Source organism: Arachis stenosperma, chromosome 10 (genome assembly GCF_014773155.1).
Source record: "Arachis stenosperma cultivar V10309 chromosome 10, arast.V10309.gnm1.PFL2, whole genome shotgun sequence".
In the NCBI taxonomy this organism is placed as follows: domain Eukaryota; kingdom Viridiplantae; phylum Streptophyta; class Magnoliopsida; order Fabales; family Fabaceae; genus Arachis; species Arachis stenosperma.
Genome location: NC_080386.1, coordinates 3616461 through 3633069, shown reverse-complemented (window position 1 = coordinate 3633069; position 16609 = coordinate 3616461). Strand labels below are relative to the sequence as shown.

General features: G+C 33.8%; 3 protein-coding genes across 4 annotated transcripts; 1 reads left to right on the top strand and 2 right to left on the bottom strand.

Moving 5' to 3' along the window:
* Window positions 1–2404: 2404 nt before the first annotated feature.
* On the top strand, window positions 2405–8486 carry LOC130958001 (lysine-specific demethylase JMJ28). 2 transcript variants are annotated; one of them, XM_057884874.1, is made up of 13 exons: window positions 2405–3380; window positions 3462–3598; window positions 3975–4080; window positions 4178–4310; window positions 4390–4453; window positions 4550–5258; window positions 5505–5828; window positions 6744–7274; window positions 7356–7428; window positions 7508–7593; window positions 7682–7801; window positions 7908–8015; window positions 8235–8486. In XM_057884874.1, the coding sequence occupies exons 1-12, from the start codon at window positions 2682–2684 to the stop codon at window positions 7977–7979; spliced, it is 3054 nt and encodes a 1017-aa protein (XP_057740857.1). In that variant the 5' UTR covers window positions 2405–2681; the 3' UTR covers window positions 7980–8015; window positions 8235–8486. The 2 variants fall into 2 exon arrangements, with proteins under 2 accessions (XP_057740857.1, XP_057740856.1); XM_057884873.1 differs by having other exon boundaries at window positions 2406–3380; window positions 7908–8486.
* Window positions 8487–9093: 607 nt separating this feature from the next.
* Window positions 9094–13312, bottom strand: LOC130955682 (uncharacterized). Its single transcript, XM_057882604.1, has 5 exons — window positions 13060–13312; window positions 11148–12489; window positions 10116–10382; window positions 9653–9808; window positions 9094–9466 (listed from the first exon to the last, which is right to left on the bottom strand). The coding sequence occupies exons 2-5, from the start codon at window positions 12480–12482 to the stop codon at window positions 9347–9349; spliced, it is 1878 nt and encodes a 625-aa protein (XP_057738587.1). The 5' UTR covers window positions 12483–12489; window positions 13060–13312; the 3' UTR covers window positions 9094–9346.
* Window positions 13313–14655: 1343 nt separating this feature from the next.
* Window positions 14656–16609, bottom strand: LOC130958018 (protein MOTHER of FT and TFL1-like). Its single transcript, XM_057884893.1, has 4 exons — window positions 16372–16609; window positions 16134–16195; window positions 15453–15493; window positions 14656–15128 (listed from the first exon to the last, which is right to left on the bottom strand). Exons 1-4 carry the CDS (start codon window positions 16573–16575, stop codon window positions 14899–14901), a joined length of 537 nt encoding a protein of 178 aa, XP_057740876.1. The 5' UTR covers window positions 16576–16609; the 3' UTR covers window positions 14656–14898.

The following is a 16609-nucleotide window of genomic DNA, read 5'->3' as shown; positions in this document are numbered from 1 at the left end:
AGATGAATAGAGTTGTGTAATGACTATTCATTTCTTAATGATGACACCAATCAAAATGACTTATGCCGAAAGTATAGTATGAGATTTATCAATTCTTACTTCACCGCCTACTTGCTTGAACCTACATACACTTTATTATGAAGTGTAATTTTTCTATTCAAGACTGCAAAAAAAATACTAAACCAATCTCCTAAGCAACATGTATCATTTATTTATCTTCAATTATTCTAGAGAAATATTTAAATATAATTTGTTATTTTAGTCAACACTTTTAATTATTAATCTAATTTTTTTAGTCTAGTAATCTAATAACATATTTTTAGTTCATACTTTTTAAATATTGATAACTAATTGTTAATAAAAAATAATAAATTTTATTGACATTCTAGTATTTCTCGTTATTCTATATGTGTGTGATCGAAATAATGAATGAAACAATCCCGTTAGATAATCAACAAGAGTCTAACCAATAATAAATCAATAAGTATTTTTAAACTGTACTTCATACTAATTAATTATTATTATTAATTAGTGATTATTTAAATTTTAGATGAAATAGTAGTATATTACATGATTCTTTTCAATACAATTGATTGTTGCAATTTATATCATAGTTAGAATTCTGAAAATATATATATACAAATAACAGTAATGGTAAAACTTGCAACGGATATATACATAAGAATTTAAAGTGTGATATATATGAATGGCATGTATAGTACATATAACAGATGTGCGCTGATGATGTTTTAATGCCAAATGATCTCATTGATTTTACATACACACAAGCAATCACACGACAAGAATACTTATTACTTAACAGGAAATTAGATTAACTTAATTGATTCGGTATTATAAAATACTAATTAGATTATTTGGAAACTAATTAAATTATTTAAAAAATCTAAAATCAATTAACGAAAAAAAAACAAAAGTCAAAATAATTGTTATCTCAATAAATAAATATAGTTAAAAATCAAGTTTACTCTTTTGGTTTAATTATTATTCTTGTCCTAATTAATATATTTTTCCTCCTTCTCTGTGCATGCATTTCAACTTGTGAGTTGTGTCATACTTTCATAGGTTCTTCATTACTAGTTGTCAAACTTAAAATTTCTCACACTTTTCACTTAGTGATGTCGTTTTGACAGGTACATTTAGGTAAGTAGATTATCTTTTTCAACATCAAAATGAAAGTACAACTATGCCAACTCATCTGAACCACTTGGCTTTGGTAGCCTATATACTAGTACTTGTACTTAGATAGTTATATGTACCAAACTAGAAAAATATGAACAAAATAAGTGATGCCATCTTTGAATTCATTGCAGTGATGGCAAAATGATAAAATGCAGAAGGCTTGAAAGCCATTTTCACAAAGAAAAGAAATAAAAATTTTAGAAACTCTTTAGCTTCAAGCTATACTTAAATTATTAAACTTTTAATAATTAATTAAAACAATTAGAGATTTTAATCCAATCATACTTCTTCACTGTACTACTATAGCTAGCTAGTTAGTTTACTTGTTATAACTTATAACACTATAGAATTTGGATCTTATAAAAAAAAGTCATGAAAAAAATAAAGACAAAATACTTGACTCAGTGTGTCATGATGACAGATTCCCTTCTCATAGAATCAAATGCATGGTCACAGTGCTCTTCAGCATTCAATTATAGACACGACAATATGGGTTTCATCAAATTTTCCACTTAATTACTTAGTATTCTTTTAGCCTATAAACAAGCACATTTAGTGCTCTAATTACACAACTGAACACCGAAAAATAAGCAGGGAAATATTTTTCCTGTCATCAAAATCAAAGACTGAAAAAAATATTAGGAAAATCAAACACAACTGACCAATTTATCTCTAGAAAACTTGAGTTTTTCTATTTTGAACAAGTATATTTTCACAAACTATATAATGCTAGATATAATTTAAACTTGTATGAATGAAAAATGAAAAGTATATTTAGGTATCAATGCATCAGTTTCCTACTTACATACCAGAGATTGCACAGAATTAGTTTTTATCAAAATCATTAACTGTAATTTGAGAAATAAAAGAACAAAAACATAGACTCACATTTACATCAAATCAGAATCACATTGGTTCCTGCATTGCAAATTACAAAAATCAAAAGCTGAAAAATATATATAGGACTACTAAATTTTAACATCATCAACAATCACCTTAGATTATTTTTCTGTTACATAACCCCTCAATCCAATTCAGAAACAAAAAGAATCAGTAAAGGAAAGAAATATAAATCAATTGAAGAGAAAAAAAAAAAGTCTCTAAAATCCAAAGCATGCAGTTTTTCACAGAATTGCTTGAACTGAATCAGAAGAATGACCAAAACAAAAAAGACATCAATGATTATGGAAAGCTTTGATGAAATCAATGATCACAACCGTTCCTGTGTTGAAGATTATGAGACTAAACAGGACTCCCTATTCCTCATTAATTACGGGAATATGCCACTCCTTCAATAAATCTCTCACTGTTTTTTCTATCTTTCTGTCCCCAATAAATAAAACTCTCCTTCGGTCTCAACTGAAACCCCCAAAGAAAAATCTAAAAAAAAAAAAAAAATTCCCCTGTTCTCCGCGCTCTCTGCAAAACTTTCCCGAGAAAAACCCCAATTTTCTCAGGAAGAAAAATCGTATTTTTTTTTCATGGGAAAAAAACGGAATAAGGTGGAAGAAGCTCTGCCGGACAACCTGCGGTGCAGCCGCACCGACGGTCGGCAATGGCGGTGCCGGCGGCGCGTGATGGACAATCTCAAACTCTGCGAGCTCCACTACCTTCAAGGGCGCCACCGCCAGTACAAGCAGAAGGTTCCGGAGTCACTGAAGCTTCAGAGAACAACGAGCACCAAGACGGAGGGGCAAAACAGCATCACTTCCCAAAACGACCCCGTTTTGAAGAGCACTGAAATTAGGGCGAGGATTTCAAAGTTGATGATGCTCAGGAGGAAGAAGAGGAAATTATCCGGAGGTTCAGAGGGTGGTCCGATTAAGAGGAAGAGTAAGAAGAAGAAGAAGAAGGAGAAGCGTGATGCGCATTTGGAACTGCTAAGGATGGTTCTGCAGAGAGAGGTTGAGAAGAGCAAGGGGAAGAAGAAGGATCAGAGTGAGAATGGGAATGTGGAGGAGGATTTGGAGCTGCACCATTACTATGATGAGGGTGAGCTCAGGAGGGAATTGCCCAATGGTGTTATGGAGATTGCTCCTGCTGCTTCAACCCCACATGATTACACCAATGTGGGTTCCCATTTTGATGTCAAAGTTGGAATCTTTGATCATGGCAGAGCTCTTACACCCCGTTACTTCAGGTCCAAGAATGTTGAGAGAGACCCTGTTGGCAAGTTGCAGGTCTGTTTTTTGAAGGGCTCTTTTTGTTTTTGATTTTTGTGATGTTGATGTTTCTGATGTTTTCTGTTTTTGTTTTTCAAGGTTGTGCCTTATGGAGTGAACTTGAAGAAGGGTAAGAGGAAGAAGTGCCATTGGTGCCAGAGAAGTGATTCCTGGAATCTGATAAAGTGTTCTCGCTGCCAGAAAGAGTTTTTCTGCATGAATTGCATTAAAGAAAGGTTGGGACATGATTCAATTTTATTTACTCAAACTTTGGTCATGATGTTCTATGGATATACGAAAACTTCACTTCATGTTGAATTTCTTGCTTTGTTGTTGTGCTGATGTCATGATGTGCACAGGGAAACCTTCAGTATCTATACTGTATAGGCTGTAGTATAATTTGGACAATGCTGAAACTTTAAATTTCAGTAAACATTATTTGATCAGCTAAATGCATAATTGAGATTATTTAAAATGCAATTCTCCAACTCTTAGATGAAAAGATGATCAGTAATGATTTGTACGAACATATTTGCCAATAACCTCTGCTGCTTGCTCCTTTTGTAATGATCATCAAAATGTGAGACATTTTATTTGTTGAAATAACTTCAGGTATTTTGACACCCAAAATGAAGTTAAGATGGCATGTCCAGTGTGTAGAGGAACTTGCACTTGTAAAGATTGCTTGGCTATTCAACGTAAAGACAGAGAAAGTAAGGTCTGATATCAAATAGTGATGCTCTCTTCTGTTTGATCAGTTTTTGTGTAGTAGCACATCCCAACACTTCAATTTTCCCTATTTTGCCATTTGTCAGGAATATTTAGCTGGTAGAAGCAGAGTTGATAGAATATTGCATTTTCATTATTCAATCTGTATGCTGCTTCCTGTACTGAAACAAATAAGTGAAGATCAGCATATTGAGCTGGAAACAGAAGCGAAAATCAAAGGTAGTAACTGTTATTATTCTGAAATTAATAATTTCTGGATTGAATTTTTTGCATTACAGCACATGCTTTTGTGTTGCAGGGAAAACAATCACTGATATTCTCGTCAAGCAGGTTGAATTCGGCCGCAATGAGAAGAATTACTGGTAAGCTCGTCTCTGCTTATGTGATTGAGAAAATTTAAATGATTTTCTAATATTACTTGCTGATGAATGAAAATATGTATGCAATACTTGTCTCAGCAATCACTGCAAAACACCCATCCTGGATCTTCATAGAAGCTGCCTTAGTTGTTCCTATAGCCTTTGCTTAAGTTGTTGTCAGGAATTAAGACAAGGAAGAATCTCTGAAGAAGTTAGCTCTTATTTGTCCAAGCTACCTGACGAAATACACAGTTGTACTGCTGGTGAAAACCACCTTTTGGATGATGAGGCCATTTTACATGAAAACTCAACTGGCTCTTCAACGTTGCCTGAATCGTCGGGGTTTGATGGTACCTATGGTGTGTCATGTCCATCTACAGAGTTAGGTGGTTGTGGCGATAGCCATCTTGATTTGAGATGTCTTTTTCCCTTAAGCTGGATTAAAGAGATGGAAGTAATGGCAGATGAAATAGTTTGCAGTTATGAATTTCCGGAAATTTTGGATAAAAGTTCATCCTGCTTACTGTGTATTGACAGAGATCAGCAGCTGCAAAAGGCAGCTCAAAGAGAAGATTCTAATGATAATTGTTTGTTTTATCCTACGATTTTGGACATTACTAGTGATCATTTTGAACACTTTCAGAAACACTGGGGGAAGGGCCATCCTGTAATAGTGCAAGATGCACTCAAGAGTACTTCAAACCTCAGTTGGGATCCACTCATCTTGTTCTGTGCTTATCTTGAGAGGAGCATTACAAGATATGAGAATAATAAGGACTTACTTGAAGCTTGTTTGGATTGGTGTGAGGTCAGTATAAATTAATTGTGTATCTTACGGTTTCTTCAACTTGATACTATCACTGTTTGTTGCAGAAACAAAAAAACCCGTAGGCTAAAGAATGCTTAGTGCATATGCCCACTGTATGTTTAAATCCACGATCCATATTCTTCGTAGTGATGAAGCTCTCTTGAGCCAGAAGACCATTGTTAAAAGTGTAATATTCTATTTTATCCCACCAAAAAATATATTAATTTCAGTCCTTACTCTGGGCAGGTGGAAATCAACATTAGGCAGTATTTTACAGGGTCCCTCAAAAGTCAGCCCCAGAGGAATGCTTGGCATGAGATGTTGAAAATAAAAGGCTGGTTGTCTTCCCAGCTATTCAAAGAAGAGTTTCCAGCTCATTTTGCTGCAATAATTGATGCCATACCAATTCAAGAATACATGAATCCCATGTCTGGTTTCCTCAACATGGCTGTAAATTTGCCACAGGGGACTACAAAACATGACATGGGACCATATATCTATATCTCATACGGCTGCGCTGATGAAGAAACTGATTCTGTGACCAAACTATGTTACGACTCATATGATTTGGTTTGTTCCCTTGTTACATTGCATTTGATTTCTCAATAGTAATACATTTGTAAGCATTTTTGTTTATTGAATCTCTATTCTAGCATGGAAAAGTGATTTCAAAATATATATTTTTTTTTTGACCAAATTGTGATGTTCATCTTTTATGCACATCTCATGTTCTGTTAACTCCGAGGGTATTCCTTCCTCTGGAGTAATAAGCATCCTCCTGGAATGCTTCCTACTTGGTGAAATAGTGTGTTCTTTTGCTCCTTGCATGTATGTCTCTTGCAGATCTGTGTGTGAAATAATATTGAACATTCAAAATACAAATCATGCTACTTTCTATATTGTTGCTCAAAGTTTTTCACAAAAGTTTTGTGGAGTTTAATAGCCTTGGAGCTCTTCATTGAAGTCAACTGAATACTCCACTAAATTGTTGCATGGAGATGCTGTGACCAAAATATGGCCAAACCCTTAGTTAACAGATGTTGTGTTTATTAGGAATTGGTTAACAAATATGCATTGTTCTGTGAAATTGAAGTACATACTTTAAATCCTTGAGAAATTTGTATTTGTTTTCATCAATTGCTCAAATCTAATACAAACAAGCTTGTTTTCCAAATCAATGCACCATGCATACAGTAGGTTTTGTCTCCAACATAACATATGGTATGACATGAATGTTTGCACAAGGGAGAAGAAGTAAAATTTTTATTTTTTTATTTTTGGCCGGAGTGAAAATTATTTGTATGGATGTATGTCCGTCGCCCACACCTTGAAATACAATTTATATGTTCTCTCTTGAACTTTTGAACTCACGTGCAAATGCATTATGTCAAATAGCTTTGCTTGATGGTTCTCAGTAAAAGAATTTTCTGCAGATAATATTTATTGATTCCATTCACCTGATGTCTGATATATAAATTCTCACAGGTTAACATTATGGCACATACCACAGATGTCCCTCTGTCTGCAGAACTCCTTACTAAAATACGCAGATTATTGAAAAAGCACAAAGCTCTATGTCGAAGGGAGTCTTCCAAAATTGCTGCTGAGCATGCTGAGGACACAGAACAAAATGGACATCAAGGTGTGGTAAGAGAAGGGATGGACCTTTTCAGGAGAGTCAATAGAATATCTTCTATCCCCACTGAAGCCAGAACGAAAACTAATCACAGTTTAGACATCGATATCTCTGGGAGTGGGGAATGTGATTTAGTTTCTGATGCTGGAAAAGCGCAAAGTTCTTCACCTATCCACAAGACAATTAAAAGCACTGAAATGTCTCCAGACCATGATAATACTAGAAGAACCTTTGAAAATCCGAACGGTGATAAAAGCAAGTTTACTGAGGATTCGGGTGCTCAGTGGGATGTCTTTCGGAGAGAAGATGTACCAAAGCTCTTGGAATACCTCAAAAGGCATCATGATGAATTTTCTTATAGCCATGAATACCAAGAGGAGGTAAGTTCCTAAGAAGACCATCCCCTCTTAATCATGATCTTGTTTCAGTTGGTGATGATTTGTTTGGTTTCTCTTATGCAGATGGTTCATCCAATTCTTGATCAGAGCTTCTATCTCAACAATTTTCACAAAATGAGACTTAAGGAGGAATTTGGTAAGTATAGCTTTGACTGTTTTATCTTTAGATTGCAATCCTAGATTACTAAATGGACTCACCTGTGACTATTTTCAAGAAATTGAACCATGGACATTTGAGCAACATGTTGGAGAAGCTGTTATCATTCCTACTGGATGTCCATACCAAATTCGTAATCCTAAGGTATTTTTTGCATTTGAATACAACATTTTCTTATCCTCTAGCTAATTAAAGAGTATGAATGTATGACAACATTATATGATTCTTGCAGTGTTCTGTTCATGTGGTATTGGAGTTTGTTTCCCCTGAGAATGTTTCTGAAAGCATCCAATTGATCGATGAGGTTCGTCTGCTTCCAAAAGACCATATAGCAAAAGTAGACAAGCTTGAGGTACATTTCATCATGATATGATTATTTACCATTAACTGCTTTCTTCTGTTAGATGTATGCACCAAATTGACCTAGCCTTTGTTTCTGCTTTGTCTTCATCATATAGGTGAAGAAGATGGCTCTCTATAGCATGAATACAGCAATTAAAGAAATACGTGACTTTACAAGCAAAACTTGATCACTCCCTTCTCAATCACCAGTTCAACAACATCTTGTACAGATTAATTGTCATCTTGTGTAGATTTAGTTAGGAGTTTAATTCATTAGTTTCAGCTTATTTTCTGACATTCATGCTTCTCATGAATCTGAAATAAAATTAAAAGAATTCAAGGGCTGCTTAGATTTCTTACCCATGCAATAGCAGGGCTTATCTTAAACGATGCACGGAATAAAATTATGCTTATTGCTGTTTAGATTTGTTTTTTGTTGCCAGGTGGTAATAATCATGGCAGCAGTTTTTGCATCTCAATCTCAAGTTCTAGCTGTTGGTGACAACTTTGTAGATGCACTGAAATGGAATTGGTTGTGTTTTACTTTTATCAAAATTCCCCAGTCTTGTAGTACGCTAGTGTAAAACCTGCGCTACACGCAGGCCAAATGTTGATTCATTGTAAAAATTTGTTGGTATTTTTGTATTATTACTAATCGTTGTTATTTTTAACTTGAAAAAGTTCTTCATATAAAAAAATCCATTATACAGTGTATAAGACTGTTCTGTCATCTACTTTTCAGCTGAATAATTTAGTTATTTTTCTAGCCCATAATAGCGAATTTCACTTAAATGTGAAAGCTATTATATTTGTATATTTAAATAAATATTGTTACACTTTGTTATTGTTATACAACCCCAAAAAGTTAAAACTTTATTTAATCACACAAACAACGAATACTAACTAAATGACTTCTAGTTACATTATTAGACCCCTAATATATGTCCTGTGCACTACGCGTAAGTCATGTACTTAATCTACTTTATTGTATTTATGTGTAATTTGTTTACAAAACGATTAATATATATTTAGTTTATTTACTGAAAGAATTAATTTACTTAGTATATAGAAAGATTAAATGATTAATCTCTTTTGTTATATTGATGTTTAATTTGGTTAAAAAATTCAATATAAACGATAAGGAAGGAGACAATGTTAGAAAAGGTAACAAGAACAGAATGGTTCAAAATACAACGTTAAATTTCATTAAATTCGGTTAGTAAACTATACGATCCCAAGCACGTTCCTGCATCTTGCCATGGTGCAACCGTGCAACAAAGTGTAAAGGAGGAGAGATGAATATTTCACCGTTTTATTATCTGTTTACTTTCACTTTCTCACTTTCTTACAAGCTGTGATCCTCACAGTAAAACTATGGGAAATTAACAAAAGATGAATACAGGGGATAATCTTGTTCCCCCCTACAAGGTAACAAGAAAAAGAAAGAACAAAAAAATTGGGCAGATGCGAGTTAGACACCACCCTAGGACAGGTGATGTTTTTATCTTTGTCAAAATTGTTTCCTAAGAAATGAACCTCAACAAACACAACCTATTCAAGGAGCCATGAGTCCGTCAATTGTGTAAGAAAGAGACTTTGCCCAATCAGCTCTAAGTAGCAACGTCTGCAGCGTCTGCATCACGTTGTATCCAGGATCAAGCTTTCGCTGCCAACCCTGCAAATTCAATGTTACTAATTTCAGGTGAATCACATTGGCAAATAGAAATGTGGCAATGGACAAGGGAATAGGAAGGCTTATCCTTCACAGTATGGGGTAGGGAAATGCTCAAAATCTAAATGCATCTTCAAGCTGAAGCATTTCCATAAATGTCAATTGGGTAAAAAGAAGAAAAGTAGTTACCTCAAGAACCAAAGTCGTCACCATGACGGTACATACATTGCCATCAATATTAACTCTATGACGCCGAACTTTCTCAAGTAATTGCTCCATGCACTCGGCAGGATGAACCAGATCACCTTCTGGAGTGCCCCAAAATGTAAATGCCTCTTCTACTTCCTGTTCACGAGCAGACAATGAATAAGAAGGTTCAAAATTACATTAAAACGAAATGTGTATAAGCCGCTAAAATAAAAACCAGTGTCTATGGGTAACTGCAAAAATGGCCAAAATGGAATCTTGTTCCATATTTGATGATTTGGGTTCAATCAACCAGAAAGCCTGGATATTTTCCCTATATAACATATTGTAGTGCATATAGATTTTAACACTAGATATCAAATTTATACTTGATGTCTAACTAGCATATGGTTGATTCAATAACTAATGCAAGTGGAAAAAAATATTATTTTGAAAACGAAAATACCTCAATAAAAGCATTTGGATTTGGGCAGTTCTGTTGTTTTGATAAACTGAGTGCACATAGTGCAGCAGTTCGGCCATCTCGGAGTGCAACAGCTTTGAAAAATTCCACTAAATTAACCCGATCACTGCCAGACAATTCAGCAGTCATGCCTACATCAAGGAAAATTACATGAGGCTTTGATTTGAAGAGCCGTTTCCGAGAATTGCTCTGAGACACTCGGACAAGGATATTTCCAGGATGCATGTCTGCATGAATGAAGTTGTCCACCTGAAAGGAGACATCCCAATGTCTTGGAAGCTAAAACTTAAGAATGTTCGATGCTAAAACTATTGTAGGACACTAGGAACCATGCTTCAAGTTCACATTAAAATTGGGCCATAAAATGATTACTGACAGAAGTCAACAGACTACTAATTTGAACAAGGAAAATGATTATAGAAAGATGAGATGAGACAGTTGAGCACAACCATCAGGATGCTCTCCTAAAAGGAAAATAAATAAATAATTTAAACAACCAACACTGACTAATTATGTAAGAAAAGCTCCTCATATCACTGCACACCCTACATCTAACAAAGAAACCTATCCAAATGGCCACAATTTCCAAGATTACTATTTATCATACACCTTGATGAACCAAAAAAAAAAAAAAAAGAGAAATAACAATTTATTTCACCAGGTTTATAGTTGCTTAACCAATTAAATCGGACAAATCAAACCCAGACCTAACTTGAATGTATATATTAGCTTCTTAATTTCCTAACAATTGCTCCTGTGCTCCATACATGTTGAAATATCTAGGATTAAGCTAGATATTTTTAAACATGAGCCAATAACTTAATATTCTTGTTCCCTAGTTATATTATTTCAAGTCATGATCCATGAGTAATAATGATTTTCCCTTTTATGATGAAAAATATGAAAAATACATATATCAAGAAGGCTCAAAATAAAAGCATTGATTCTGATGCTATCACCAATCAACACAATGCAACAGGACAAAAGTTTCCAAATAAAAGAGATATTTTTTACCAGAAGCATCTTCAAGAGTGCATGAGTCCCAATGTGAGCAAGAGCAGACTTAATCCTTTCATGTCCTTGAAGATCATCAACATAATGCGATACACTTTCCCCCTTCTCATACGTTTCTACCAATACAGCAGGATGCACCAGCGGATAGACAGGCTTAGGGAAAGAAACATCCCTCCAGCGACGGAAATTGTATATAAAACGGCTCAAATGGGCAGCTTCCCTTGCAAGGTCAACTTGAGACATCATGTAAACTGCAAACTGTTGCACACTCTCATCTAACCTTAGCCAATTTAGGGCAGGGATGAAGTTTGAAAGTTTTGCTGCCAAATTTAAGATAGCAAAATCTCTTCTGATTGATTCTCCCACACCAGGATGTCTAACCTTTACAGCTACATCCATGAGGTTTCCTTGTTGACCAGGATAACGATATTTTAATTTAGCACGATGCACTTGGGCAATGCTTCCAGATGCGACAGGCAATTCTTCAAAGTTTTCAAAAATCTCAGAAATTTTTCGGCCAAATGCTTTTTCTATAGTTTTCTTTGTGTAGTTATAGCTGTGCTCAGGAGCTTTGGAATGAAGTTCTGAAAGCTTAGAGCATAGATCTCGTGGAAACAGATCAGGCCGTGTAGCTGCCCACTGACCCCATTTTATGAATGCTGGACCTGACTTTTCTAGCGTACGATGAACGACCTGGAGCCACAATTCCCTGTATTTTGGTCCAAGATAGTCTGCAAATGGTGCCATCACGATACTTGGAGAGAATAATATGGCTAGATATAGAGCTCTAAGTAATAGGACAATTCCTTCAACTACAAGGTATGTAAAAGCAAACATGTAATTGTACCCATCTTGTGCACGAACATACAGAGCATTCTGTGATTGGTAGCGATCTGCATCTACCCAATTTCCCCGAGCCAATGCAAGCTCTCCACATGTAAGCGCAAAAATGCCAGGGACAAGAAAATAATAACGAGAAAAGGCAAGGCTCACAGCCTGAGCAATCGTATTTATGGTGGGAAGTGTGTCACGACTGGAACAATACTTTCTGTACAGTGATTTCCAGGCAATTTGAGCATTATTAAGTGTCGTCGCATTTCTTGCTGAGATTACTGAAGTATTCCTAAGAGAATAACATTTATGAAAGCTCCCATATGTCCCATACCACAACAATGACCGACGTGCTTCACCAGGAAACTTATATTGCATGTAGGACCTGTATTGGTGGATGTTGTGTCCAGCTGTGACAATCACCCCATGTCTACCCACTTCCAGGTGTCCACTTCTGTGACCTCGAAGAAACAATCGAGCAGCTTTCCTTATATGTTTATGCATCTGATATCTGCAAATCAATAGCTAAGTCAACCACAACAAGGATTTAATCACATAATTCATTAATATTTTCATTTTCCATCTATCTCTACATAAAAACAAAACCTTTACTTCGGTAATATTAGCTACTGCTCTTCACTTGTTCAACAGAAGGTATAGTGAGCAATAGCATTAAACTTTGGATGAATACACCAAATGAATGTGTACTTCTAAATTCTAATTCCTAAAAAAGCGCATACAGAAGCTAAGAGGGCCCAATTATTTGTTCCAATTTCTTTGGAGGTTCCAGCAATTTCCACCACGTGGTTGCTATCTAAGAATGGCAGCGTTTGAAAATTGAATAGCTTTTGGGAAATTGAAGGATTGGCACTAAGAATCAGATCAGGTGCATTCTGATCTGACCAATCAAAGATTCATTCATAGGGAGAAAGAAACACAATCAAAATCATTCCGCTAATCAAATAAACACAAGTTTCCTCACTAATAAGCCAAATCAAACATCTACCGCGAAAACGAAATCCAAATAAATAAATAAATAAACTTAAAAAAAATATATTAGAAATTAAAAGAGGGAGAGAACCTGGGAAAGAAGAGAACATGCTATGGGTATAATCCTTTGGAGGATATCGTTGACGAACAGTGATTATGATTATAGTAATTAGAGAAGAAAACCAAAAAAGGAACAAACTTTTGACGTGAATGAATATGTGAACGTGATGTTGGCGACGTTCAACGATTGGCGCCCATCACTAATACAGGAAACCCTAGAGCACTCCAATTCCAATTCCTACCAAAATGGAAAAGAAAAAAATCACTATATTTTCCATATTTAAATAATCAAACAAAAAACTATTTATACTTTAGTATTATTTTTAGGGTGCTAACATCACTGATAAAAGTTTAAATTCAATACTTTTAATAGATTAATTTTAATGTACGTAAATTATTTCATATTTTCATACAATTTTTTAGAAGATTATTTATATATAATAATTTTAAAAATTAATTATTTTCACAAGTTTATTATAAGTGAAATCAAAACTAAATTCTATTTTCAAATAAGAAATTATTATTTATTTGTAATGCTTTTCAAATGGTAGAATGAAAATTAATTATGTCTTCTTATTATGTAATAATTTTTTATTGAATAATACTAATAATAATATATGAAACATACTTTCAATAACTAACTGTAAATTGAGTAACAGGTAAAATCCTAATGAAAATTACCAATTTAAATTTTAAATTCTAGAAAATTAGTTCTGTTTACAAGACATCGTTATAATTTTTTAATTAGATAAAAAATCAATTATACAAAAAAAAACACACACACACACAAAAGTTTTGTGAAATAAAAGAAAACTTACTGATCTATATAAAGCGGCCGGTCGTCTGAAGCTGGTTTGCTTTGACTTGGAAATTGGAATTAAACTATTGCAATAAAAGAAATAAGATAAAACCGAGATGAGTTTTGTAATATATCATCATAGTGATGATTGATACTGCTGTGATTTATTCGGAGTATTTTCTGAAAAAAATAGGGAGATATATTTGTTGTGTTTTGATTTATTAGAAAGCGAGACTAAATCTAATTTATGTTTATAACTCATAATACAGTACTATAAAATTAAACAATTAAGATTAGACCAAATTAAATCCACTTGAATCTGGCTAAATACAGAGATTACTAGAAAATAATTGAATTATAATTTAGAAATTATTTACTACGATGTTCAATAATGTAAAGAATATCGACCAAACTGTACTGTTAGAAGCATACAACTATGCAAGTTTTAAGTTTATAGCTTTAAATCTTAATAATTAAGTTCATCTTATGTTTACGAATTTCTTGGTCCACAATACACAAATAATAAGACTTGGTCTCATCATCATCTTTAGTTGCTGGTTTGCTTGCATGCTGTTCTCCAATGATAGCAACATATGTGTTGCTACTTCAGGTAACGTGTCACGTTTACATGCATAAAATTCAACCACATCGATGTCTATGAACCTCTCATTATTTGTTCGGTTTACACACTCATCGTTAAAACATCATTTAAAAATATAATCCGCACAACAATCATTGATTTAACACGGTAGTTGAGGATTCAATTTATACAATTTTACAAATATATTTAACTTAACAAGCGTTTATCCCAGAAATTTTAGTGTCACACTTTTGCATACAATTAATTAATCAAACTTTAAAGATCAAACATTAAGAATCCTAGCTAAAAAGACAGCAGCATTGATAACATAGGTAACAAAACCATACAAAACTACAGAAGAAAGTAGAAACACAAACCAAGGTCCAAGCACAACACACAGACACATTAGGAGGCAAATGGTACAAGCCTCAGCCACAGGAAATGACAAAGTTTTTTTCTTTTTGGTCATAGGAAATGACAAAGTTTGAATGTCATTGACGTTTCCTAGTCTTAGGTTCCTTTTGAGAATTGAAGTATATAGCGGCAACCGGAGGCCCAAGATAGTGTTGGGAAGCAAATTGGCGAGTATTGAAATTGGGCCGCCCATTTGGAGGCTCAATTTGAGTTATTGGACCTTCAATACTTTGATTAAATGCCGCAAACACGTAGCGGTGAATTCCCACCGGTGGACATGGTCCTGTGTACGTCACCAACTCCTTCCCTACAGTAACATAGTTTCAAAACCCCATATATGTCAATCACGTTTATACATTATTAGGTAAAATTTAATTTTGATTCATTGATATTGATAATATAAAATATTTTATATAATTGTATAATTATATTTTTTTTAAATAATTATTTATTCAATCAATATAAAAAATAATTATTTTTATTGATATATTACTTTATAATATATCAAAATTAAATGCTTATTATGTGACACAAGTTATCTATTTAATATTTTAATCAATAAAAATACCATACAGGCATGGAGCTAGAATGTTTTCAACTATCATAAAGAGCTTGCTTATTATTTACTAACCTTGAGTGACATCAGAACCATTAGGGATATCCACAACCATCCTGTCAATTTCAATCTTAATCAATATGAATTGTAAATTATATGTCATCATTTATACAATATATCTATATTTATACTTACAATTTCTTGATTATAATGTAAGATGTTAGATTATTTTTTAGTAAGTAATAATAAAGAGTACATAGTATTTTTAATAGATATAGATTTATTTGTTATTTGTTATAATTTTTTAGTGAGAGTACATAAAGAGTACATAATATATAAAGTATAATAATTCAACAAATATTTTTAAATAAATTTTTTATTCTCTTCAACTATGAGAATAACTTATTTTTCTCCCTCTCTTATTCTTTTTTAATTCATCAAACAATCAACATCATAGGTTAAATAGTTTAGGATGAGATTTTCTTCGCAAGATATTTACTGATCTATACAAATATTTAATAAATAGAAGCATGGCGTTTGTATTAATACAACGATAATCCAAAACAACATCCACCTTATCATTATTTTATTCTTCGAACTCTTTGGTGCTATAAATTTTTAACAAAGATGTCTTAGAAGAACAATGGTTGCAAAATAGTAATACTACCATTTTAACCCTAGCTAGATTTCGCTAACATAATTTTTAACAATATGCAATTATTGGAATAAAAGAATAGACTAAGTGTAATTGAATACCAGTGGAGCCATTCTCTGTATGATGGTTCGCTAGGACTTGGAGCATCAGGATCCACCATTACCTATACCAAAACATATTATAAACACAAACCACACAGTGCAACATTATTATAAGAAATAAATAATAACTAACCTTAAAATAAAGTTCTACCATTTTTCTTACATAATGTAATTTGATGAACTATTTATTTATTGCTGAATTAATATTAATATATTAATAATGAAGGCATATATATACCAGAGTGTAGAGATGGGCTGCATTATTAGAGGGACCTAGAATTCGAATATGGGGTTTATCCGCTGCTAGAGAAGGTTTGATTTCACAACCGTTAGCAACCTGTTTGGAGCCGTAGATAACTGTGATTTCAGCGGTCGGAATGAAGGGGTCGACAACTTCTCCAATGACCTTGCCGACGGACAGTGCCCCAGTTGACCTACCCATAATAAGTGAAGTGTGTTTCTAATAATGAAGAGCG